The sequence below is a fragment of the Astyanax mexicanus genome, chromosome 25 (assembly GCF_023375975.1).
Source record: "Astyanax mexicanus isolate ESR-SI-001 chromosome 25, AstMex3_surface, whole genome shotgun sequence".
NCBI classification, from domain to species: domain Eukaryota; kingdom Metazoa; phylum Chordata; class Actinopteri; order Characiformes; family Acestrorhamphidae; genus Astyanax; species Astyanax mexicanus.
In genome coordinates, this window is record NC_064432.1 from 20,282,614 (window position 1) to 20,309,541 (window position 26,928).

The 26,928-nt window shown below is 37.9% G+C and overlaps 2 protein-coding genes across 2 annotated transcripts; both read left to right on the forward strand.

Annotated features, from left to right (window-relative positions):
* The first annotated feature begins 282 nt into the window (after positions 1-282).
* Positions 283-17,262, forward strand: n4bp2 (NEDD4 binding protein 2). The gene is made up of 16 exons (XM_007230220.4): positions 283-1,140; positions 2,318-3,173; positions 3,414-3,538; positions 3,821-3,909; positions 4,633-4,709; positions 6,041-6,181; positions 7,000-9,515; positions 9,734-9,819; positions 10,489-10,534; positions 10,881-11,098; positions 11,489-11,613; positions 11,769-11,895; positions 12,638-12,820; positions 12,939-13,107; positions 13,721-13,844; positions 15,813-17,262. Exons 1-16 carry the CDS (start codon positions 891-893, stop codon positions 15,856-15,858), a joined length of 5,178 nt encoding a protein of 1,725 aa, XP_007230282.3. The 5' UTR covers positions 283-890; the 3' UTR covers positions 15,859-17,262.
* A 1,463-nt stretch (positions 17,263-18,725) lies between these two features.
* Positions 18,726-25,283, forward strand: rhoh (ras homolog family member H). Its single transcript, XM_049472636.1, has 2 exons — positions 18,726-19,143; positions 22,020-25,283. Exon 2 carries the CDS (start codon positions 22,435-22,437, stop codon positions 23,020-23,022), a length of 588 nt encoding a protein of 195 aa, XP_049328593.1. The 5' UTR covers positions 18,726-19,143; positions 22,020-22,434; the 3' UTR covers positions 23,023-25,283.
* Positions 25,284-26,928: the final 1,645 nt, after the last annotated feature.

The window sequence follows — 26,928 nt, forward strand, 5'->3', positions numbered from 1 at the left end:
GGCCTTATATGACCGGAACTTAAACATTTTCTTCACACACCGAACTTGTTATTAGGCTTTAATACGTAGTGGCCCACACTTTAATACGTAGTGGCCAAGCATTAGAATCTCGTTCCCACGCTTTACTACATAGTAGCCAAGCATTAGGATCTTGTAACTAACTACACTTGAATAAGTAGAGGTCAAGCATATTTTCACATTATTGTATACAATAATGATTATATTTGTGCATATGTTTTAAGTGTGATATTTTCATATATAGTTGTATTATTTATGGTGAATATCTATCAAGTCAGTCAATCAATCTGTCGGCCAATTAGTTAGTTAGCTAGTCAGTTAGTTAGTTAGTCAGTCAGTCAATCAGTTATTCAGTTAGTCAGTTACCTAACTAGTCAGTTAGCTAGTTAGTCAGTCCGTTAGCTATTCAGTCAGTTGGTCAGTCAGTCATTCAGTTAGCTAGTTAGTCAGTCAGTTAGCTATTCAGTCAGTTGGTCAGTCAGTTATTCAGTTAGCTAGTTAGTCAGTCAGTTAGCTATTCAATCAGTTGGTCAGTCAGTCATTCAGTTAGCTAGTTAGTCAGTCAGTTAACTTAGTAAGTCAGTTGATTAGTTAGTTACTCAGTCAGTCAGTTTGTTAGTCATTGAGTCAGTCAGTTATTTAGTCAGTTTGTTAGTTAGTCAGTCAGTTATTTAGTCAGTTTGTTAGTCAGTTATTTAGTCAGTCAGTCAGCTTGCTGCGGTTTCCGTCTATTCGCTGGGGGCGCTGTGAGATTTGGGGCTGTTTTGATTGTGGGAGCTTGCCCTAACGCTAATGGTGGACGGTTGGGTTTGTGGTCAGTGTGGTCAGCGGTGGTTCTGCCCGCAGCCCGAGCCTGAAGCGCGGTCGGCACCATGCCAAAGAAAAGGAGGAACGGACACAGTCCCGGCCGGGGTCCGCCGCACGCCGCGGACATCGAGGGAAGCGGAGCGATGAGACGGGCCGCCCCGCAGAACTCCGGCCCCGACCCTGGGTCCATAGAGCCCGGGTACCCCCGGTCCAGCGCTCAGAACCGTGAGGAAATCGTGCTGAGCATGCAGGAGATGTTCTCCCACCTGGACCCGGCGGTTATTCACCTCCTGCTGTCTGAGGCAGACTTTAACGGTGAGTCTGGGCCGCTGTCAGAGTCAGGTTACCTGAAAGTTACTTAGCTAAAAGTTAGTTAGCTTAGCTTAGCTTAGCTTAGCTTAGCCTAGCTAACTAGTTAAGTTTGTTTACAACAGAACAGAACCCCCTGTTTCAGTTTTTTTTACCTACAGGACATTAAACTCATTAAACTATCTAACTGTCTATAGTACTATATTTATGTTATACTATATTTATGTAGTATAATGTATTTATCTCCTCAAACTCCTACATACTCTGACTTCTGACTGTTTATTTACACACTACAGCTGACAGGGAACTACAGTACCAGTCTAAAGTTCGGAAACTTTTTCTCATTCAGTGTTATTCTTTATTTCTTTATCTAATTTACTTCCAAAATTGTAAATTAATATTAAAGACATAAATACAATCAACCACTATTTTCACTCGGGAGTACGCTGAGGGTTACCCTCATTTGTAGTGCAGCAGAGCATTTACAACTTAAAGAAACTGGAAAGGAAAATAAACTTTAAATCAAGTATTTCATCAGGTTAAACTAAAATAAGGAACTTCATGAACATTACAATAAAAATTAAATTACAAAAGCAATAAAACACAAACAACTGAGATTGAGTTAAAATAATGTAAAATAAAAGGATAAGTTGACAGGCGAAATATAGTGGTCAAATCAAGAAAGAAATAATAAAAATACAATAACACACAAAATGAAAGATAAAGAAAGTAACCGGTAAAAATAAAATAAAGTAAAAAAAAAAAAAAATGCCAATAACTAATGGAGAAAATAAAAAATGGACGAAACAAAATGAAGAAAAAGTTAAATGAAAAAATTCAACCAAAACAGTTACAGGCTGTCTGAAGGTGGTTAGAAATTAAAAGTTTAAAAAATATATTATTGACACCTTTAGTGACTTGCGCTTTAGTGTTTCCTGTAGTGAATTTCGGCTTAGAATTTCGGCTCAGAAATCTGAGAACACTCTGATGTATAGTGTATATATGCCCTGAGAAATGCGAATCTACTGTGGTTACCATGGGCTGAGAAATCAGATTACTGAGCTAAAATCTTAATAAAATCTTACCCAGATTACTCTGTTTACATGACTGCTTGAATAATCAGAACAGTTCTATAATCAGATTATGAATGTGCACTCACAGTTATCATGTCCTTGTATTTCAGTGGAGAATGCAATGGATTCTCTGCTAGAACTCTCTAATGCTGCTGAAACTACTACACAACCTTCAGGGTTTGAGATGGCAGCTGCTCTACTGGACCGACAACCCCGTACGAATCAGATGGAAACGAGCAAGAAGATTTCAGAAGGTTTCACAGGGCCAGACAAAGTAAACCCACAGCGGAATCAGAGCCCAGAGACGACACATCTGACGGAGGAATTTGATTATCTTCTTGATCAGGAACTGGGAGCTATAACGGCACTCCAGGGTCCTTCTGGCACCCAGCTGGCCGTACTGGACCTGCACCTGCTGGATGTGGAGAATGATTCAAAATCAGGGTCTTTAAGCTCTGACTCCAGTACCACGCTGCCTGGCCAGGCCCACCGAGGGGCATCACCAGTAAACGAGCTAAGCTTTGGAGGGGCAGCTTGTCCCAAAGAGAACAATGTTTCTGTGGACTTCAGTCATCTGACTGAGGATTCCCACTCCAGGCCTTCTGCCTTTAAGGCGTACTGCCGGCCTGGTACATTTCCAAACCGCACCGGCCCAACAGCCCATCCTGAAAGCCTACACACACCTGCCATGTTCTGGAACATTAAGGCTCCAGTGTTCCAGCCCCGTGTGGGCAGTCCTGGTCCCCGGTTTACCCCTGTAATGAGACCCCCTCACCCTTGGAATGGCCATCCCTTCAGCACTGCACAATGGCTGGCCAGCAGGCCCGTCAGTCAAGCTCCTCTAAAGCCTTCAGCCACTGTTCCCAAGTCCTGGACCCTCCCTCCTGTGAGTAGGCTCATACTGGAGGGCCCGGTATTGGTGCTGCTCAGAGGTGCTCCAGGATCAGGCAAAACCACACTCGCTAGGTAAGCCTGTTTTTGATTGCTTTATGCGGTATTTTACCTATACTAAGTATGTTGTGTTGAAATCACATTGCACTTTATCTCAGCATGTTGCATTGTATTCCAATTAGCATGTTCACCAGTGTGGCCAGTATGTTAGGTTGTGGCACAAAATGATTAGTTCTTTATAAGACCAAAGTGTGTGTGTGTGTGTGTGTGTGTGTGTCTATGCTCTAAGAGTGTGTTCTGTCTTGTCCTCTGCAGTGCCATGTTGGAACATAACCCAGGTGGGGTGGTACTAAGCACAGATGAGTACTTTACCCGCAATGGGACGTATCATTATAATCCAGATCAACTGGGAGAGGCTCATTCATGGAATCATGTGAGAGGTGAATTATACAGGATCATTTCTAGTGTTTTATTCAATGCTGATGTGTGATTTTTCCCCAACAATTGTGCAGTTAGAAGTTGTGCTGCATTATATTTACTGTTAATATTATTAATTATCCATACTCAACACAGTTAACAATAAATCAGAAAGGGCGCAGAGTAACTAAAGCGCTGCCACTATATATATATATATATATATATATATATATATATATATATATATGACTTATAATCATTAATCATTTTTAAATATTAATATTTATTTTCCATTTTATTTTCAGCAAAAGAGGCTTTTGAAAAAGGCTACAGCCCTATAATTATAGACAACACCAACATGCAGTGCTGGGAGATGAAGCCCTATGTTTCCCTGGTAAGCCAATATTACCAATCTTTAACTTTATTTACGCTTTTTCTGCTAACAACACACTGTGCATGGTTGAGCTTTTCACTGTGTTCCCAGTAACAAGTATTAATTTAGAGTCCTGTACTTTTTCATTGTAAATGTAGTTATGAAAATGCAGTGATATAAATAGTGCAGTTCTGGTATATTGGTTAATATATCTGTCCAAAAGCATGCAACAAGGAGGGTGAGGAAGGCTTGGTGGGCGCAGTGTGACAGTGAAGTTAGTAAAGTAAATTGCAGGGTGCATAATGAGTTTGTACTGGGTTGACATGTGCTTTATGGTGGACTGTGGCCTAAACACTCTTACTGGCTGTTTAACAGTGTGATGGCCTGTGGGAAGTAGCTCTCTCTGAACCAGTTGGTTGAGGTCTTGAGATGTGAGAACAGGCAGTGGCTTAACTGTATTAACACTAGCAACATTAGCCCAGAAGATGTGTATATATGGATTTGTAATTCTCTCTTAAAATAAAGAATTGAAAAAATAGGGCAGTGTGCAGTCGGGGCAATTGCATCATTAGCAAATCTGCTTTGCCTGTTTGCAAACTGGGTCCAGGGTTTCTGGTAGTGAGGAGTGTTCTTTAGTTTTTCAGTGATTGGAGCTTCCAGAAGCATTTTTCAGTGGGATACACACACACACACACACACACACACACATAGCTGTGCTAACCTTTACCAACCTGTGTTTTCCAGGCACTGAAGCATAAGTATAGAGTGCTGTTCCGTGAGCCAGAAACCTGGTGGAAAACTAAACCCAGAGAGCTGGAGAAGTATGAAAATCACAGTTGCGCACACATCTGTTACACAAGACCAGTTACACTATAAACAGACACATCTCGTAGTTATACACCAATCAAGCATAACATTTTTCAGCTCCTCTGAACAGGAGCTACTTTAGGTTCTATAGTTACAGACTGTAGTCCTTCTGTTTTTCTTTCACCCTGTTTTTTTTAATAGTCAGAACCCCATAGGACCACCACAGAGCAGCTGTTATTGGGTGGTGGTTCATTCTCAGCACTGCAGTGACGCTGGCATGCTGGGCGTAGTGCAGGAGTGTCAAACTCAAATTCACAGCGAGCCAAAATTAAAAACTGGGAAGAAGTCACAGGCCAAACTCAATATTTATTTAAAAATTGACTGTAATTGTGCATGTTTTTCAGAAATTCTCTCCAGACATTTAATTAAAATAAACTTTAGTTTTGCACAAACATTGAATCTGGGTAGCCAAAGCTTAATATTCTAAAGACGTAAGAAATTAAATTTCAAATAAAACACAGATCAGTGGTATTCTTTTCTTATTATGTCTCTCTCTATCTGTAGCATTTTTAAAAAGGGCAGGGCTGATTTTGCAATCTCTTCTGCCGCAGTGAAACTAGCCTTAACAGCAGCCTCACTCTGGGATTTTGCTTTAGTAAACATAGTCTGCTGTGAAACCAGACTTTTTTTATGTCCTCTATCTTATGGAGCTTGTGCTTTATGTCCTTGTACTTGTCGTAGTGTTTAGTTTCGTTTTATAGTGTCTTCTTATGTTATTTTCTTTCATTACAGCCACAGTGGCTCCGCAAACAAGACAAACTGGTCTGTCCTTTACATTCGTGAACAGATAATCTGCCTCCCACCTGTCTTGAAAGCTCCTGTTTTTCTTCTTTCTCTTGGACATTTCTTACCACAGTGATTGTAATAATTGTCAACAGAAAAGGATGGGGCGCTTTGCGGTCTTGACTAATGCGTAAATGCACTAACAAAGCATCTTTGGATTTGTAGTATTAGCTGTTCATGCGCTATATACTGGCAGGCTGGCTCTAATACACATTTGATATACATTTGAGTTTGACACCCGTGGAGTAGTGTAAAGTGTGAGTGTTGAGTCAGGATCAGGTGGAGCAGTGCTGCTAGAGTTTTTAAACACTCCTATCTAGGTGCTTTACCATGTAGATAAAAGGTCAAAAGACATAAAATAATAAAAACAACGGGTGTAATGTTATGCTTGATTAGTGTATTTTTAATCAAACTAAAACATACACTATTAAAACCGTAACGTTTTACAGTTTAGAATGGTGTTATATGATTTTTTTTTTTCTCTCTATTTGTCTCTTTGTAGACGGACTAAACATGGAGTAACTAAGGAGAAGATTCGTCGCATGCTGGAACACCAAGACCGTTATGTGTCTGTCCAGAATATTATGGCTTCACAGCCCAAACCCACAGCAGTGTTTGGTGTGGATGTTGATGTGTCACCCCAGTAAGTGACTTTTATAGTACATGTATAGCAATTGAATGAGTTTAATGTCTTAGCTAGTGTCAATAATAATTCGTTTAGATATTATTTAACCATTTTACAGTGTTTAGAATTGCTGAAGCAAATTTTGTTAAATTCTGACATAGGCTAGCTGATTGCTTCCAAAAGCCATGTTAGTAATTGTAATAATAGAATTAAGACTAGGTAATACGTGTAATAGCTAGTAATAAAGCTGTGTTTTATTTTTTTTCCACCCCAGTTGACTGTGTTTCATTTAAACATTCAGATATTTGCTATTATTGTTAGCATGGTCCCAGGTTAGCATTGCTAACGAAACCAGCTGATAACAACACATCTTTTGTTGGATAACAACACACCTCATGGAAACATTTCCACAGGTAGAAGCTGTACTGTAATGTGTGTACGGCAGGTTTAAAGAGACACTAATAGATAGAAGTAGAAATAAACTGTATAGTATTACTGCTACTACTACTGTGTACAAGTGCGGGCAGCCTTCTTGGATTCTTGGGTTCTCCCAACCTTCCGAGTAGGAAATTCGACCTGTAGGAGCGTTCCAGTTCAAATATCCTTCTTGTAACTAGGACATACCGACACCCGAGCTCACATGGAACGCAGCTTTACGCCTCTGTTTTGTCTGGAAACAGAGAAGACAAGGAAAAATCTGAGTAACCCAGTCAGATCAGCCTGGTCTACAGACACCTTACACAACAGATATTATTATTTATTGCATTTGTTTAGAATTTGTTGGTAATATGTAATTAGAAATAATACAGTCTTTTACTTATTATTTATTCTTGCAGGCAACCATTACCAGGTGGGCTGAACCGTCCTGACTTAGTGGGCGACTCCAGATTTGGTGGTCACCTGTCCTCTTCTCTACCTGATGTCTCCTCAGTTGGTCAGAACTTTGTGAGAACAGATGCAGCAGAAGGTGAGGTTGATCTGCACAGCTCCAAAGAATCCATGTCCTCCCAGGAGAATATTGAGAAACAGACCCAACCAACGGAGTCTCCAGAGTCTGAGCTACTGGATGGAGAGAACTTGGACTGGGAACTGGATCACTGTATTCCGCCTTCTGACAGCACTGGTCTTGACATAACTGAAGATAGTCCCTGCAACCCTGATGTGTTGGAAGAGAAGACCCTGGAAGTGCCCGCACCGTTTGCAGAGTCAATTGGCCAGCGGGTGAGGAGAGACCGAGAGCATGGCAGATTTGCACAGGAAGTGGATGCCAATCAATTCCTGAACTTTAAACTTGGCTGTGACTCTGTAACAAAGGGCACTCCAGAGGATGGCACTGAATTGGATGGTACTGGTAAACAAGAACTGCTCAATTTTGTGGGAGACTGGCCGTCTGAAAGCCTTGAACAGCGTGGGCAGCGAAGTCAGAGATCAGCCCCTCCAACGTTAATAAAACACCTGGATGAAGAAACACCAAGCCATGTAGATCCCAGCTGTAGCACTTATGAGAGAACTGTAGAGTGTTTTGAAGAATCTAGCCTAAATAAAACAGAGTTCTTGAATGATCTAGACCTTTTGCAAGGAAAAGACGTTAAGAAGATCCGAAAAGCAGGTGAGAGTTCTCTTTCATCTTTGGCTAGAGATGAGCAGGAATTGAGCTTAAGAACTGAGGTCCGGAATGCTGGACAGGTACTCCCTGACAATGTTCTTGAGTGCGAGATCTTAAGTGAAAGTTTCACTGATCCAAAAAGTAAAGATGACTCTCTACCTCAACCTCAAAACCCCTCCAGAGAAATCGAAAAAGATGAAAACGAGTGTAAAAGAGCTCCAGAAATGGTTGAAGCAGATTCAGAGGAGCTAAGTACAAGCAAGGGCAGGATAGATGTGCAGACAGAGGATTTAGAGGTTATGGAGAATTATAACCTGAGTTTAACACCTGATGATAAAACTATGTCAAGTTCAAGGTGTGAGGCAGACCAAAACGCTGAATCCAGCAAAGAGAAACGTAAAGGATCTGGTCGCAAGACGGGAAAATCCTGCAGGCTAGCACTTACTTTTACCAATCAGAGTTCTTTCTCAGCCTGTCTGCAAGTAGGATCTCCAGCCGCTTCACCACAGCTACCAGACCTAATGCCGCCACCTCAGTTGGAACCACCACTTTTAACAACGTGCCACTCTGCCTCGGTGCAAACGGACCCTCTGGACTTTTCCCTGCTGTGGAGAATTAACCAGAAATCCTGTGAACTAGACTGCTCTGCCCCTGGCCTACTTATTTTGCATGGAAACCCTTTGAGTTTTGTCCCTAAAACAAATGAAGACAAGACCTCTGGTCATCAGGTACCATACCGTGTGTGTCACGAGAAAGGATCACAGGTGGAGGAATGCGACCTTGGAGAATTACCTTTGAAACAACAAAGTCTGGAGATGCTTAGACAACATTTTAAACACGTCCCGATTGAGACCTTGGAGGATCTGTATGAAAAGTGCCATCAGGACATAGACTGGACCACCAACCTGCTGCTAGATTCAGGTGTAGAGCTTTATAGGGATGATGGCATTGAGCAGGAGGATGAGGATAAAGATGCAGAAGATAATCCGGTTTCTCTAGATGCTCAGGAATTTAAGGATAAAGAAGGAGCTTGTGCTTCTGAGATAACTGGTCATGTTCCTGCGACAATGCCGAGGGAGGCATCCAGGGTGGATGGAATGATGATGACAGAACAGGCTAGCAAAGATGGTGCTGATGCACTGGTGTCCCTAGTGCCCGGCACTGCTGCTACCTGCTGTGCAACTTCGAGCACTGATGGTGCGGATCCTGAAGACAGCCCAAGACTTGACCAAAGTGAAGGAAACCAGGCTTCAGATCAGGACCAAAAGGCACAGTTGGACCCTACACTTGATTTGCCAGAAGAAAGAGATACAGATGCGGTAGGCTCAGAGAGTACACCCAGATCATCCAGTTTAGAACACCTAGACCAGCCCTATGTAGAGCCCGGAACACCACAAGATCCTTGTGTGTCACAGATCTCAGTACAGGATCTGGCTTTCTCAGAGATATCTGTAGAGACATCGTACCAGGATTGTGGTGAAAGACTAGAAGGGTGGATTAAAGAGGAGGAGCAGGAGCAGGTGCGACAAGAAAGGGAAGAAGAGGATGGAGTCACAAAGGAGGAAGTTGAGGCCATAACTCGCTCTCTCTTGGCTCAGCTTGAAGATCTGGAAAGCAAAAAGGAGGAAGAGAGGAGCGTTCAGGGGAAAAGTGGACCATTGGACATCCAGATGCTGGAGCTGAAACTACCTACAGAACTTGCACTACAGCTGACGGAGCTTTTTGGCCCTGTAGGGATTTCCCCAGGTAAGCAGCTTGTACTGTACAAAAGGATTCTTCAGTTTTGCTGTTGTAAATTCGTTAATCTAAAAAAAAAAAAAAAAAAAAAAAAAGGCCTTACTTTGTCGTAAAATGTTTAAATCTCAAAAAGGTCTATAAAAATGCTTCAGACACTCATTGTATTTAGATTTAGGTTTGCCAATTGGTTTTGAATGTCATTTCTCTTTTATCTGTGACTATTACAGGCGAGTTTTCCCCAGAAGACTGCTCAGTGCAGATGGACCTTAATTTGGCCAAACTGCTGCACCAGAAATGGAAAGAAACCATCCAGGTGATTTATTACAGATGATTTCTTCCTGCCGATGTTTTGTAACTGATGTATTTCTACAGTTCATTTATTTGGCCAGTCAAGGTAGTCACATACAGTATATTCTTTGGTATACTTTGAGAATATCCTTGTTTATGAAGCAGAGTGCTTACATAGATTATTAGCATTGAAAAATGTGAATAAAGATAAAGTTAGAAAAAAAAACCAATTTATAAATAAATAATATAATATAAATAATAAGGTTTTTGCATAAATCAGTATACGAATTAAAGTTAAAGAAAAAAAGGCAAAAAAAAAACAAAGCAAGTAACAGTTCCAGGGTGCCTGGAATTTTGAACTGAATTAAACAAGATTTTTTTTCTGTATCTCACTCTTAAAAACTCTTGGCAGCTGACAGATGATCCAGTTAAATAGTTACTATAAATTGTAGTGAATAAACCCACAGTGGCTTACTATCTTGTCTATAATCACTAAACAGAAATGTAACTATGTTATTATGACAGTAACAGTTTTTTTAGTCAATAATCATGAATCATTGTTCTGTATGAATTGTTCAGTCTTTTCACTGATTCATGTGAAATATTCTGTGCATCCCTAGTTACCATATTGTTTGTATATTGCTTTACATGACCAGTTCCATAAATTTGTGGATTTTTTTTTTTTCTTAAATAGGAGAGACATAGACAAGCTGCCCTGTCATATCATCTTCTGCAGGAGAGTAAGTCTACACAAACACTCACGATTCTGGATTGAAATGTACCATTTTTTCAAGGCTTCTGTCTCTCCTTTTACTGAATGGCACTGTTAAATAGTCTTCTGTGTTTTATATAATACAGGATGTCTAATCTTTTTTTTTAAGCTTAAGTCTGACTTTTTTTAGTATTGTTTATATGGTAGTTTCATATGTACTGGATACTGTACTGTTGTATTATAGACCAGAATTTTATATACCATATGCTGTATGAGCTTTTCTGAGATGGTTATCATACTGTGAAAATCACAAAACTTCAAACACACTCTCCATCTTCCACTTTTTAACTATTCGTGTCTCCATGGTTCCGCAGGCTCTGTGCACTGGGGTGAGACGCAGCAGGTCACAGCTGGGCAGAGGGACTCAGCTGCTCAGTTTCTAATTGGTGCAGATGGCTACTCATCACTTAGCAACCAGTCAAACATCCAAGAAAGTTTTCCGTATATGGACCACTGGAATGTGTCTCGTCCACCAGTGTCTCTCAGGAACATCATGTTTGAGGAGCAGGTCATGCAGGAGAGCCTGGAGAAAGTAAAGAAAACATCACTACAATTTTGTTATGTGCACATAACCTTAATATATATTTATTTACTTTTTTATTCAGTAGTGCCTGTAATATTTTTTCTTAGTGAGTGGAGTTTATTAACGTGAATAAGACAAAAAAAAAAGGTGTTTCATTTTATTTGTTTTATTTATTTAAAGGACATTTTAACATCCATATTCTTAATAATTAAAAGTTCATAGCTCATAACACGGCGTATTTACTTGTATACTTGTATTACCTTCCAAACAAAAGTACTTACTGTGACAGGCCTATTCAAAGTACATGGCCCAGCGGACATGTAACAGCATAAATATATTTCTATTTAAAAAAAAGTTCTGTACACCTAAATGCTGCCTCTACATGTTCTGTGTGCACAGTCCAGGTTGAGTGGGCCAGATTTGGAAAAGAAAGATGGAGCAGCGATACTAAAGGAGAAGCATCTCTTTACTCTCTTCCCCACCATCGACAGACACTTTCTCAGGGATATCTTCAGAGACAACAAGTAAGAAAAATGGAATGTTTGTGTATAAGATAAAATAATATATAATATAATATAATAAAACTTATTTTGCTTTACTTTTTTTTTTTTTACAAAATTGATTCTTCTTAAAGTATGATAAGCTTCTACACATGTAACTTCACTCCTTTTTTCTGTAGTTACTCTCTGGAGCAGACTGAGCAGTTCCTGCACACTCTTTTGGACGATGGACCTGTAAAAAATGTAGTGGCTGCTGACGTTTCCTCTGAACGCACGGAGACACACCGAGCACACAGCAAAGAGAGGGTGAGGACTTACAGTACCTGTGTGTAGTCACCCACACAATTACCCATACCCACATAGACTTAGCACTGAGCACCTAGAATACACTTGCTTACTCTCTCTCTTTGCTCCTTACCTCCTCTCCATTCCTCCACCTTATTCTAAGGTAAGAGAGGAGCAGTAGGAAGGGAAAAGGAGGTCAGGAACAGTAGCAAGTGTTTCTGGATGAACCTGTAGAATATGTGTTTTGTCCAAACTACTCTCCTCTTCTTGTTCAAAATTTAAGCCCTTCAAATATTGAAAACTATCTGTGTTTTTGTTTAATCTGAGCCACGTCAAATCAGTGGATAGATAGCAGACCCCCTAAGTTATTGCTTAAATCTCTAGTGATGCCCCCCATTATGGTGATGATATATTTCCATTATATCAGTGGTATATATTGGTTTTAAAATAACAGTTACTTTTAGGACAGTATTTGGTCATAAAAATAGTTACTGTTATGGGCCTACACTGAGGAGATGAATTTTGTTGATGTGTGCTTTATTGTTACAGTATATAATTAATATTCGCACCAAACCATTCCCATGTTCAATTCATGTGGCTCAATCTGCCAGATCTTGGAGCATGAGCGATTCATTTCATAATTAATTAATAACCGCGATAAAGCAGTATTGCAGTAACCGTCACAGGTCTAATGATGGGTCCATTAGGTGAGCTAAAAGGAGTGCTGACTTCCTGTGCTGTTTTTTTTGTTGTGTGTTCACAGAAGTGGAAGCAGAAGAACGAGGAGGCGGAAATAGCGCAGTTCCAGGACACCGAAGATCCGGAGTACGAAGATTTCCGTACAGAGGCCATGCTTCAGAGACGCCGGCAGCAGGAGAGTTTTGATAAAGCTGCTGAAGCTTACAGACAGGGACGCAAAGACGTGGCCAGCTTTTATGCTCAGCAGGTCTGTATATACACACTGATGTGCTAATGCGATGTGCTAGTGTGTTGCTATAAAGATATGCTATAAACCCTACAGACGTGACATTTGAAGATGTGTGTGTGTGTGTGTGTGTTTCTAGGGACACCTGCATGGTCAGAAAATGAAGGAGGCGAATCATCGTGCAGCGGTGCAGATATTTGAACGTGTGAACGCTACACTGCTGCCACAGAACGTTCTTGATCTTCATGGACTGCATGTGGATGAAGCCCTGCTTCACCTGCAGCAGGTTCTCACCAAAAAGACCTCAGGTGATACTCGGGAACCAAAAGCTCTACCTCCACCCGTTCTTTTTCTGCCCGTGCTTGAGCTCCCTATGTCATTATAAGGGCGTATTTTTTCTGGCTGGTGTCCCAATTCACTAGTGAGAGCAGTTGTAGTGTATTGGACCGTGACCCTGAAGACACTGGTTCGATCCTGTGTGAGGAGGGTTTTTTTCCTTTCTTCTGGGGTTTACTTGCTTTGAGATCAACTGTTCTGCAATTGGGTTTAACAACCCTCTGGGCTGGAGAGCTAATAGTCTGTAGCACTCCATCCCATTACACTTAATTTTCCAAAACAGAATTTATTTGTGGCCCGCCACATAATGGCTTGGAAAATATCTGGCCAAAATTAATTGTCAACCCCTGCAGTGTACCCCGCAGCCTTAATTGCATCCACCTGGGATCTTTCGAGCTGTAATTAAATAGTTTTAAAATATAGAAATTTGCACGTATGACCAGACACAATCATTTAATGCTGTATTAAAGCACCAGATTGTTTTGTTGCTTTGATATTCAAAACACAGTATTAATTGTGATGATGGTATGAAATGAGAGCGTGTTGATAGTATCAGCACTGAACATTATTTCTGTTTCCTTTTAGAATGGCAGCAGGGTTTATGCCGTCCCCAGCTGTCCATTATCACAGGAAGAGGCAATCACAGTCAAGGAGGCGTTGCCCGTGTCAGGCCTGCTGTTCTGGACTACCTCAAGAGCCAACATTACAGGTATATACACCTAAACTCTTTCTTTTAACACCAGATTTAGTCTATTTTTGCTAACATCATCTACTTCTTTTGGTTTGGAACGTTCAGCATAGAATATAATGCAGCAGTCAGCTTTAATTCTATATAGTTGATCAATTCTGTCAGCTTCCCCCAGCATACCAATTAACCAATCAAGAACTCCAGCAGCACTGCTGTTTTTGATCCACTCGTTCCAGCACAGCAACAGATGAGCTTCTGTCTCTGGCTTTAAATGTACATGGTGGAGCAGATAGGTAGGCATGTCTAATAGAGTAGACAGGTAAGCCTGGGTGTGATAAGTACTATAATTAATCGACTTCTTGTATTATAAAGAAACATGATTTTTTGCCACCCTCAAGGAGAGAAGTTATATACTTTCAGCCACTTGTGTTGGTCTGTTATTCTGCTCTCTGACTGGCGCATGTCGTGTCAGACTCTGCGCTCCGGGTCTAACTCTGACAGATCACATATTTTCAATGGGAATCCAGTCAACTGACTATTAAACTTATCTGACTTAAACTCAGCCACTAAAGACTCAACACCTCTAACCTGATTCACACTGAGAAACGGCCCTATCCTGATTCACTCCAGCACTCCATCAGCACAACAGATCACTGCTCTATCCAGCCTTGTTGTCAGACAATGACTGATTATGAATTGAATGCAGGAAATTACAACTACCCTGTTACCAGAATCCCCATCCAGGGGGTTCTTCCTACTAGTGCTGTGCGATATGATGATAAATATCGTGGGGACGATAGAAAAGTGTCTATTGTGCTACTTACCTTCTATGATCCCTATCGTTTCTACAGTAATTTCATTAATTATTCATGCAGATATATGAAGTAGGCTACGATGAAATGTATTGGCGTGGTCACTCAGTTTATATAAGTGATAATAAAGTATCTTCGCAAAAAAAGCTTCATAATAATTCTCATTTGTGAAAGTTTGGTCTAAACTTTGAAATAAAGTTGAAAAAAGTAAGCAATGATATTATTTTGTCATATTTATAGAAGAATAACTGAAAACAACTTAAATGTGATATATCATGATACATATCGTTTTCGTGATATAAAGAAAAAATACATATCGCCCAGCACTACTCCCTACTAGTTACTGACAGTAACTAGACAATTGTAATTCCTGCAACTGGCAAAATATGAGACTTCAGCAATTATTTGGTGAAGGTATCCATCAGGAAGCCAGAAAACAAAGGAGAGAATAGAAGAGGAAGAAAAGAAAAGCAAGACAGCAGTGATGAGACAAGTGACAACAAGTGATAATTTACACTGAATTTGTATTAGGCTTATGTTATTAGACCTTTGTTAAGCCCATGTGTGTACAAATGGTGTAATTTAGCAGCAGGTACTGTTTAGCAACAGAATCTGTTCTGTTATATAATGTTTGTTAGCTACCTGTTTGTGCGAACAAGCTGATTAATATGGCTGAACACTGTAAAATGTTATATATGCAAGATAAAGAAAAAGCAGGTCTGTTTCAGATTCACTGTTTATCGTATTTAATGATGTGACTTATCAATAGCCTAATGTTGTAAACTTAGGTTTGAAGGAAATTGATTATCTATCTTGATTATATATCTACCGAATGGGGAGTAGAAAAAACTTGTGTTTGTGTTTGTATATGTATGTAATTTATGGGTCAATGCATCATCCATTAAATAAACAGTTATTGTGACCGGCCTGTGGACATTACACAGTGTTTAAAAACTCAAGCAGCTATTCTGTGTCTGAATAATGAAATAATATTGTACTTGTTCGTGTATGTCTAAGATTACATTGATTACAACTTGATCCTGTATGTTATGGCTGATGAGCTACATTTGCAGTAATATAGTATAAAAAAAATATGAATTTTGACATTTTAATAAAACTTAAACCGTTCCGTTCTTTTTTTTTTTTTTTTCTTCTTTCTTTCGTCTGTCTCGCTCAGGTACTCTGAGCCGAAGCTGGGTCTGATCCTTGTCACACTGCACTGACTCGACAGGTTGCTGCTTCGGAATGAATCGTGCACATGTTTTACACTTGATATTACCTCATCCATACCCCAAGCCTCCACCCAGCCCCTCTCCCTCTCCCTCTCTCTCTCTCTCTCTCTCTCTCTCTCTCTCTCTCTCTCTCTCTCTCTCTCTCTCTCTCTCTCTCTCTCTCTCTCTCTCTCTCTCTCTCTCTCTCTTTCAGAATGAACATTTATCTAGATCAAGAATATATTGAGAATGTTTATAATCACGCTTGTGCCTGTATTGTATGTACATATTTTTAACAGTAGATTGTGTACATAGTGAACAAATCTTGAGTATCTATTCAAAGTAGTTTAACCCAATATCATATTTGGGCAGCATTTGAATAGTTAAAAAAAAAAGGTATTTGACATTTTCGTAACCGCTGAAAGAAAAACATTAGATTTTGAAACTGTTTGTGGATAAATGTAAACACAGCTGCACAAAAGTCAAGTATTTACTAGTATTTACCTTTTTTTTACACTGAACAAGAGGCATGTACATAATATAATCAGACTTTTACCTGTGTAATATTTGTGGACCAAGAATGTAAAAATCTGAGATGTTTAAAAAAATCAGGTATTTTTGTTATTTGATTTTAATTTAATATTTCAGCTTTTCATACAGTTTTATTTGTTTAGGTTTCATATGTTTTGTGAATATCTTAAAGCAGCAGAATACTCTTTTCTTTATTTTGTAAAAGTTTCCACACTGACACTGAGAATTTGATGGCTCTGTATTCCTAAAGGTATGTTTAGTTTTTCCTCAAAACATGCTTTCTGTTGTGCAGAAGGGGAAATTGGAAAGCACTGTTAGGAAACACAAGAGTGAACCGGCATATGTGTTACACCTAAAAAGGACACTCAAAAAATTGAAGAGTAGGAGAAATATAATTTAGAGTGTTTATTTTTATATTTTACATTTACTGTAAAATTAACAGATGTTAAGCTTTTAGATCTGTTCAGTAAAGTTGTTTTATTGAAAAATTCAATCTGAACTGACAGTATTTGTAAAAATTACAACTGTAATTTTTGTAAAATATAACACTTATACTTTATGAATCATTTAAATGCTAATGATTTAAATGCTAAATTCCACTTTGCAATGATTTTAAACTGGATTTCTTTTTCCTTTTTTCCTTTTTCTTTTTTTTTAAGAATTTGGTATTACACAAACAAAAATATATATATTTTATTGAACTCTTAATGCTGCTATTCTAAACAGCTTACTCTGTTCTTAGCTTTGAATAAGAATAGTGCTATATGTGCCATGTTCTAAATGTGGTTTCTATTTTGAAGATGATAGACTTTTGTATTAAAATGTGCAGTTTTGTATTAACAGCTGAAAATAAGAATAAAGAGTAAAGAAAATGTTTTCATCCTTCAGTGGTGTGGGGAATTTGTATGTACATATATGCTGAAATATTGGTTTGCCACAACCTTTGTTTTTTTTCTCTTTTTCTTTTGTTTCTGCCTCAGTAAAGCTCTGCAGGGCTCGTTGGTGGGGGAAAATATAACTCAGCAGCTTTTAGACTGACGTTCATTTTTTGAAGCTGTAAAGGTCAGGTTTCTCCATGAGGTAAAATGGAAAAAATGTCTGAGAATATATATTTTTTTATTTTACTCCACTAGAGGGCAATGGATGTTAGGTTAACACAATGGAAACACCTGAGAACTTAAGAGAGAAGAATACCCATTTGTTTATTTTTTGTATACTTAAGCTAAGTTTAGATTTCTGGGATCAGCAGGACAGGGACAGGTCCTTTTCTGGTCCAGCTTAACTGACTCCGCCCTTGAGGACAGGGACAGTTCCTTTTCTGGTCCAGCTCTATTGACTCCGCCCCGGGGGACAGGGACAGTTCAAAAGTCAGGAGCACAAAAATACCTGGTGGGAAAAAAAAAATGAACCTGCAAGGTAATTTTCACAAACGTGAAACTCGCAAACAAAATATCGCCGCGAGCTTATTTTTTCTCTCTCTCAGGTGTTTTTTTTTTTTCTCTCGAATTTACAGTTGTCCTTGCACGCTGTGCGAAATGCTGGTTGCAAATTATTAAGAATTTTTGCTCGAGGGAGCTTTTTGCGCTCAAGTGTTGATGGGTGGTTTTGACAGTTAGGGGGCGGGGCCAGGGTCACCTCCCTCAGTGAATGCTATTGGCTGATATCTCCAGGGTTTGTGTTGGATTGCCTACTACCTACAGCCAGAGGAGGGTGAAAAAGAAGGACAGCAGGAGAGTTAGCTAGCTAGCTATGCTAAAATCCAAACATGCTATGCTAAAATCTCCGCCCTTCTCCTGATTTTGTTATTAGGGAGTCCCTGGAGATATCAGCCAATAGCATTCGCTGTGGGAAGTGAATCTGACCCCGCCCCCAAACTGTCAAAACGAGCACAAAAAAACAGTCACAGGCAATTCACATAATGTGCAACTGTGAGTTCGAGAGGAAAAAAAAAACACCTGAGAGGAGAAAAATTATTCTCAGGAGCGATATTTTGATATTTTGATGTTAAAACACGCATGTTATTTTTTTTTACTGGGTACTTTTGCACCCACAACTTTTGATTGATATTGATGTTGTAGAGGGCCCTTTTCTGGTCCAGTTTGGCATGAGTCAGTTTTTTTTTTTTTTTTTTTTGCCTAGTCAGTTTATATCAGTGACACTCAGAACCCACTCAAACCTGTTATCAACTATCAGCAAGTTATCCAGCTCAGAAAAACGGGTAGCCTAACAGCATGCTGATATTTACACTGGTGGTTTTTATACTGCTCATACCCATAGCTCAATTATATCGGACAGATTTTTATGGATTTTATGGATGTTCAGTTACTGCCCATATTTCTGTTTGTGTAATGCTAAATGGAGCATGCACTGTGAGCAATTATACATATACAGTAATCTTGCAGCTAGAAGATGTAATACATTGCAGTCACACACACACACACACACACACAGACAGAGCGGATGCAGGGAGGTGTCGTGCAAAATTTACGAAAAAAAAGAACCTCTCATTTCACTTCCCCTTAGCGGAGGATGCCACATTTGTTCTGCAAGCTTTTTCTCAGAACTGGTAAATTATGATAATTAAACAGTTTTAAACTGGATTCTTTTACAGATCTGTTGCCTTATGAATTTAATGTTTCCGAACAGCTGATATTACACAGCGTTTTCTGAAGTTTGAGTAGGATTTTACGTGAGAAAGCAAAGAACGAAGCAGCTTTATGACCTTCGGCCCCGTATCCGCCTGAGACTCTCCAAAGAGCAAAACTGGTGAGTATTTTATTTACTTTTTTTTTTTATTAATTATTTGAATATTTCATAGGAAATAGTTGGTCAGTTTATTATAGTTTAATATACTATTTTTATTATTTTACTGTTATCAAGGTTTATTATTCCTTTTGTTGTTGCTGAAGGATCCGTAGAGGCCTACAGTGAGACTGTAAAAAGAAAATGGATGCAGTTTATACATATACTTTTTTTTTTTTTTAAACATTTTGCTATGGTTAATTGTATTTATTACTTTTGTGTTTACTGTTTAAATAACAACCATATATAAATATACATTAAAACATTTTAGATTTAGATACATTTGAGTTATGTTTACCATATATATGTATATACATGTATATATTGCATATTGATTTTTTTTTTACAGAATAAAAAAAAATGATAATAAAAACTGTTACGATCGTACTGAAAACATACAGCAAACAAAGAAGAAAACTTTTTTTTTTACTAAATCAGCCAAAAGGAATAAGAGCAAATATATATCTGTCTGTTTCTGACAACATTATGGAACCAGAAAGGAATTAAACACTGACTGTATTCCACATTTTTTAGAACCCAATCACTGGATACGTCTGCTTGTACCAATTATACCCAGCATCAAATAAATCCTTTTTAGTTGTTAATCTGAAATGACTGAAGCTACTTTTGCTGCTCACAAGATGCTACAATCGATAAACTGGTCCCAGCTTCATCCCTGTTTATTTCCATGTACGTAGTATAAACAATCACCTGTTTCTTTTAAATTAATAACACATTTTTTAATATAACTATGCAAGTAATAGCATTTACATGAGCTCTGTCTGACAATCAATCAGTCAACGACTCAAACAATAAACCTTTATTTAGACATCGTTTACCATACATAGAATTTAGAATGATATAGAAAAAGGCAGCATTTTAATGATATGAGATATGAAGCAAATAAGATACTTATAATAGTTAAACTTTAAAATAGCTAATATAAAAAATATAAAAGTAAATCAACAACAATTCAAAATAAAAAAAAGATCGAGAATCAATTTGGCTTTTATAATAATTTTAATGCATTTCTTTACATAACTTATATTATGGAACTTGTGGAACAAGAAAAAAAATGCGTTCATAAACAGATTAGTTAGAGTAACACTTAATTTGAAGGGTATCTACATAAGGTCTTCATAGCATATTATGTTAATGGTAAGCATTGAATAATGTATTTATAATGTAGTACTTAATATTAACATATTTATATTTACTAACACTTTATGCCGTCACATACTGTAACAGCAACACAACATAGCATGTATAAATGAGATTATACTAATATAACATGCATACATGTTGAATAAATCATATTTTAAACTTCATAGTTATGGTTTAAGAGGGGGAAACTATAGCGAGATTTCCTAATAAATAACATGGGCTCAGTTTCTCTGAAAGGGATTAGGCCTAGTCATAGTTTCAGTGTAAAATCTCCATTCAAAATGCTGTGTGGTCCAGAAAAGACTTGATCCCTGTTTGGGAGACTACCACCTCTACCGTAGGTTAGTCTAGGTATCTTAATCCATCTTAATGAAGGCTTTACGAAGGTGTTATTAAAATGTTTTGAAGATGTTATAAATGTAAGCTGTTTTAATTTATTCTTAGAACTAAAATGTATAGTTTATAACATATGTACTCTGCATACAGTGGGCACAATGCTTTATACCAGTGTTATAAATGAATACAGATCAATCACTTTAGTTTAAGGACATCAGAAGCCAAAAAATATAGCTTTTAATTGTTTTTTTTTATGGGCAGACTCTGTCCTGGTGACGCTAAACGAGATACAAAGACTTCATAGATATGGTTTAAATAAGGGAAAATATATGTAAAGTGTTTAAAGTATATTTAGAGACATTATTTAAAAAAAAAAACATGTAAAGCACATACAGACCGGATTTAGGACTGTATGTATATTATATCAATACGCTGTCAACACTATTTGATTTTATAAAATGTTTTCTGTTGCGAGAACTGGCATAAATAACTAATAAATATTTAAAAGTTTCATGACAAATACATTATTCAATGCTTATGAATATGTTACAAAGCCCCAAATTAAATCAAATGTATTTCTATAGCGCTTTTAACAACTGATGAGCGTAATAATAAAGCGTACTAATAAAGCTTTGCCTATTAAAACTTTGCCTGCTTTTGCAATCTGTAAAATATTGATTATTGTTTCTTTGATTATTGATCAATGCCAATTGGTCAATTGGTGTACCAATCTGAGATGCTTTGCACACCACCAGTGATACATGTGCCCCTTTTTTTTAAGCTTGCTTTTGGTTGAAAAAAAGATAAAACAGATGTGGGTTACACTTCCTATGAAGTCTGAACTTATAATGCATTACGATTATGAATGAATATGTTGCATGCATATTACATTTTAATCGATCTTAAGCTTGTACAGTATGTACTTACAGAGGCATACATAACACGTTATTAAAAATAAAAGTTTAGAGAGTGTTTATAATGGTTTATAATGTCTGTCTGTCTGTTCATAAGAACATATTATGCACTGATATGACATAATAAAACTCTTTGTATGTCTCTTTAGAAAGAGACATACTGTACTTGTGCTCTATAATATGTGGCATATCATATAACTTATAATACACGTATGAGTTATTATAGAAGCCTATGACAGTCATATCATGCCATGTACTGCATTATAATGAGTACAGTGTTTATAGGAAGTTTTACTCGAATGTTGAGCATCAGTCTTGAGTTGAGAGTACAGTGCAGTGATACTCTCAGCTTTTAGAACTGTATTTTGTTTTTCTAAACTTTTCTAGACTTTTATTATTAATGTCGTTTTGTTTTTGTTAATCTAGTGAAGAACGGCGGATACAGGACACTTGTGGGCTCTAGAGAGAGAAGAGCAACAGAAGGGGAACTACTCAAGACTCAACGCTCAAGACTCTGTTACTACGAGGTCTATGAGAAACGCTCTACATCTCAAAAACGACAATCTCAGTTCCTGTACCTCAAATTCTGGACTCTACTGAACTCTACGTTACTCTACACTATGGAACTCTCTGAAATCCACTCAGACTGATATTTCTATAGACGAATTCCTGTGCAGAGTATCCTTAGCCATTACAGTTTGATTTACTGGTGGTAGTGGACAAAAATATTTGTCCACACCCAACAAAGATGACATCAGCACTGGTCCAGCTCCCTTGAGGATTCCCAGCCTGGACTACAAGCAGAAGCTTTATAAAACCCCCACAGTACAGAGACACAATCATGAACGGCGTGACCGAGACGTCTGTAAAATGTGTCTTGGTGGGCGACTGTGCAGTTGGCAAAACTGCGCTCCTCGTGCGCTTCACCTCCGAGACCTTCCCCGACAGCTACAGACCCACTGTCTACGAGAACACGGGCGTGGACGTCTTCATGGACGGTATCCAGATCAGCCTGGGCTTGTGGGACACGGCCGGAAATGACACCTTCCAGCAGATCCGGCCCATGTCCTATCAACAGGCGGACGTCGTTCTGCTGTGCTACTCTGTGGCGAATCCCACCACGCTGGCCAGCATTCGGCAGAAATGGATCGGGGAGGTCAGGCAGTACCTTCCCCGTGTGCCGGTGCTGGTGGTGGCCACCCAGACGGACCACCGCGAGATGGGGCCGTATCGTGCCAACTGTACATCCGCTTCTGAGGGCAAGCGGGTCGCCCAGGAGATCCGCGCCAAAGGCTACCTGGAGTGCTCAGCGCTCAGCAACCGCGGGGTTCAGCAGGTGTTTGAGTGTGCGGTGCGCACCGCCGTGAACCAGGCCCGCAAACGAACCCGGCGACGACTGTTTGATTTCAATCCCTGCCAGATCTCCTGAGGATATGTTCAAAGGAACCTCTAACCAAGCTTCAGCTGGTTCAGTTCAGTTCAGTTTGGGGCAAATCCTCAATCAAGGCAAACAGTATTATTTATTTGATCTGATTTAACAGAATTTTTTTTACTGGCTGTTCAGAAGGGCCACACGCATTTCAATGCTTCCCTGAAGACTAGAGATGATCTTGGACCATGTCGAATCTTCTAAAATCTATACAGCAGAGACCTGTTCACGTACTCTCGAGACTTTTTAGTGAGGTGTAATTTATTTGATGTTCCGTTTGGTCAGTTAGTTTGGATGGGTCTGTCTTCACAGAAATATACTATATAAAGCCATTGACCAGGCCTGCAATTGAACCTGACAATGTTTTTGGACCTGACAACCTGACAACTATTTCTTTGATCTGATTGAACAGAAATAGTATAAAAGGACCGAAAGCATTTTACTGCTTTACTGACAAGTGAAGTTGATCTGAGATCATGTAAAATCTTCAGAACTGGCAGCTCAGATCTGTTTACATGCTTTCTGTGCTTTTTTTTTTTTGGGGGGGGGGGGGGTGTGAGAGTTAAACCTTGTGACAAAACCTTGAAAACATTAATTGATGCAGAATTTATTAGATTGGTTAGTTCGTACATACATGCTCTATAGTACAGCCATTAACCAGGCCTGCGCACAAACAGACGACGTTAGTTACTGAAAAACGAATCTGAATCAAGTTTGCCTATAGTCTGAACGCAACCTCAGTTTCTGTGAGGTATAGTATGGGTAAATTGAAGTGTTTCTAAAATAGAAATACACAACAGTCAGTGATGTTTAAGTTTGATTTGATTGATCTTTGTCTGTTTGTGTATTTGCAATATCACACATTTGTTTTGTACACAATAAAAGCCATGAGCCAAAAGACATTATTCTGTTTTACCCTTACTTTATAACCCTTAGTTTATTACGCAGATTATATTACCTATTGTTTCGTAACAATAATGGTCAAAAATAACATTGATTAATTGAAACGGTTTAGTAATGTCTCAACTAATTAGTAACTGACACTAGTTAAGACATTGTTAAACATCATTCAGTTTTAATGTTAAATAATGAATTTGGACGTTAGCTTAAATAAAATTTAATGATTAATAATGCCTTAACTAGCGTCTATTAATAATTAGTTGAGACATTGTGTCATAAGTCCTGTTAATTGTAGTGTTATAATTTTTTCTTAATGGCTCTTTAGAGGCATTAAAATAAACTCTGTGAAATTTAAATTCTGTACCTTAAATTGCGTGTTTTTTGACACTGTGAGTGTTTCATCTGCTCAATCTAGAAAAATGCTTTTATGTGGTAACAAGCATTTGAACTGGGTTTTACTCACATTTAAATAAATACTTTGAATCAAATAATAGTTTATTCAAAGACTTATCTCAGAGGAATAAACACAGTTTAGTTACTTTTAATAATGTAAAGTAGGTTTAACAGATTAACCTCCTAGTAAATAAGAAAAACAGTTGAGTTAATGCAATATAGAATGTAAAGAGTATGTACTAAAGACTGTTCAGATGCCACAGAAGAGACATTATTTCTGTACCCTGAAATGTGTCATTTATTATTGATTTTAGAATAATTCTGGGTTCTTTTTTTAAAGCTCAAATAAGAAATCTGTAAATTAGACGTTTGAGGAAAAGGGGAACAGCGCTATATTGGTCTAAGCATTTCGGCTATATCTGGTAATTGTGTGCAGTAAACGTTGTAGTAAATGATGGTGCAGAAGTCTTGTGCTCAAAAATAAAAATTATCATCTTTGCCATTTTTATTTTTGTTAAAGGACAGTTCTGTGTGATATGCTGATGTCATATGGGTCACTCTGATTGGCTGACAGCATTTTCTGCTTTGTGCTGCACCGTCATAAAAGAGCATTCTGTGTTTCTGTGATTCTGTGTCTATATAAGGTTTTTTTTGTGAGGAGGGCGGACATGTTTAGATTTACGTTAAGTCATGTAATATTTTCAGAGCCTTTATCACCTTTTAATTTTTTTTTCTCTTTAAGCGATTTATCTGTTCTACATCCTTGATTTTGCCTTTAACAAACTTTTCAGGAAAGAAACATCAGTGGCCGAATGCGTGTGTAAATTTTTGGTTCACTGTGGTATTTATAAGGGTTGTACTGAAACCCTTGAGTTTCACACCCAAAATGTTAAATATTTTTAGGGCCTTATTTACTCAAATACTCATTACAACGACTGAACATCGATCATTAAAAATATTTCATGTAATTTGTTCAGTTTTTCATTTACAGACATTAAGTGTTTAAGAAATCTGGACAATAGGTTGTGACTTTATATTTCTCCACTCTATAAAGATCATTTCTTTATAACTTACTCTTTAACTTTCTCTAAATTTAACTTTTTCTAAATCTAAGCTAAATTACCTCCAAAAATATCAGCATAATTTTTGTAAACTAGTGTTTTATGAAGAAAAGGACGGATATATCATCACAAAATTTTAAGAAAAAATTATTAAGTAATATAAACCTTGTCTTGTTACTATTATCCATCTTTAAAATGTAATTATGCCAATTTTTTTTAGAAATCAGCAATTTCCCCCAACCAAGTTTACTGCTCGATCCCGTACCACAGGGCGCAACAGATCAGACAGAACAGCTGTTTAAGCGCATGTTCTTCCTAACAGAGGATGAGAGATGGTGAAATATCCTGTGTGTAAAAACATAAGGTCTGAAACTTTGGCTGTATTTGTGCATTGATTTAACTGGAATTGTGGTGCTGAGACATTTATCACTTTAATCGTACAAATCTCTGTTGGAAAAAGATTCTGGTAATGATAATGATGTTTTATAATTTAAATTAAATTAAGTTAATCCTTTTAGACATGAATTATCTCCAGTGATGGAGTGCAAATACTGTAAATCCAATTAACTACTATATTTCTTAGGGTTTTTTTTATCTATTTGAAAGTCTGTGTGTGATATTTTATATTTTATATTGACCTTTTTATTTCATAAACCATACCTAAACACTAAAAAAACATGATTTAAAAAGTGCTTAATTAGTAAACAGTTAAATAATAAAAAAATAGCTGTTTTTTGCCTCAATGGCTCTAGTACTACTGTTTTTGCAGTGGATGGGATCAAACTCTACTGTTTAATTGGTTTATAAACTTGTTCATTGTCTGGTTTATGGTCCATTCTGATGGACAGCAGCTCTCAAATAGTCTTATTAGGAACAAAACATTTAAAAAATGAGAAAATGCATGATGCCTAATGTAAGGGACGCAGGGACTTAAAGGGTTAAGTTAACACTGAGTGAATTTACATCTTTCATATCTTATGAGTTAATCAGATAATAGGAAAACTCTGAGTTTAAATGAATTGGTGGATAATCAGACTTTTGCTTTGCAAACAGCCAAAAATCTCACAGAACTTAATGCAAAATAAACATCACCTTCATCTTTTTAACACATCGAGCCCCAATATGAAGATTATTTAAATCCTTCCGCTTCGGTCTGTTAAACACAGCTCGCTTATTTTGTTTACAGGCCGAGAAATCTCATTATATTCCGGTTAATAGTTTACATACACTGAAAAAAAAAAAACGATTGCTGATCCAGCTCTCCTTATTACAGTTTTTAATCAGAATTTTAGACCTTTTTTTAAGAAATCAGAGGATGCTGTTTACACAAATACATAAATGATAAGATAACTGCTATAATCACATGTAAATGCACTTACTCTTATATACTGTCTGAGTTGAACCATTTTGGCCATTTATGTCTTTTATTTCTGTAAATGTAAATAGTTTAGAGCAGTGTGGCATCCACCAGAGACATGTGCTGTAGGTTCATTAGTTATTTTTGCAGTTTTTGCATATTGTATGTTTCTAAAACCAGCTAATTTCAAGCCTC

Excerpts from the sequence above, each read along its gene's own strand:
- rhoh (XM_049472636.1), top strand. The coding sequence starts at position 22,435 with ATGAACGGCGTGACCGAGACGTCTGTAAAATGTGTCTTGGTGGGCGAC.
- n4bp2 (XM_007230220.4), top strand. The coding sequence starts at position 891 with ATGCCAAAGAAAAGGAGGAACGGACACAGTCCCGGCCGGGGTCCGCCG. Across the intron at positions 3,539-3,820 it reads TTCATGGAATCATGTGAGAG|CAAAAGAGGCTTTTGAAAAA; the intron begins GTGAATTATACA and ends TTTTATTTTCAG. Across the intron at positions 3,910-4,632 it reads TGAAGCCCTATGTTTCCCTG|GCACTGAAGCATAAGTATAG; the intron begins GTAAGCCAATAT and ends TGTGTTTTCCAG.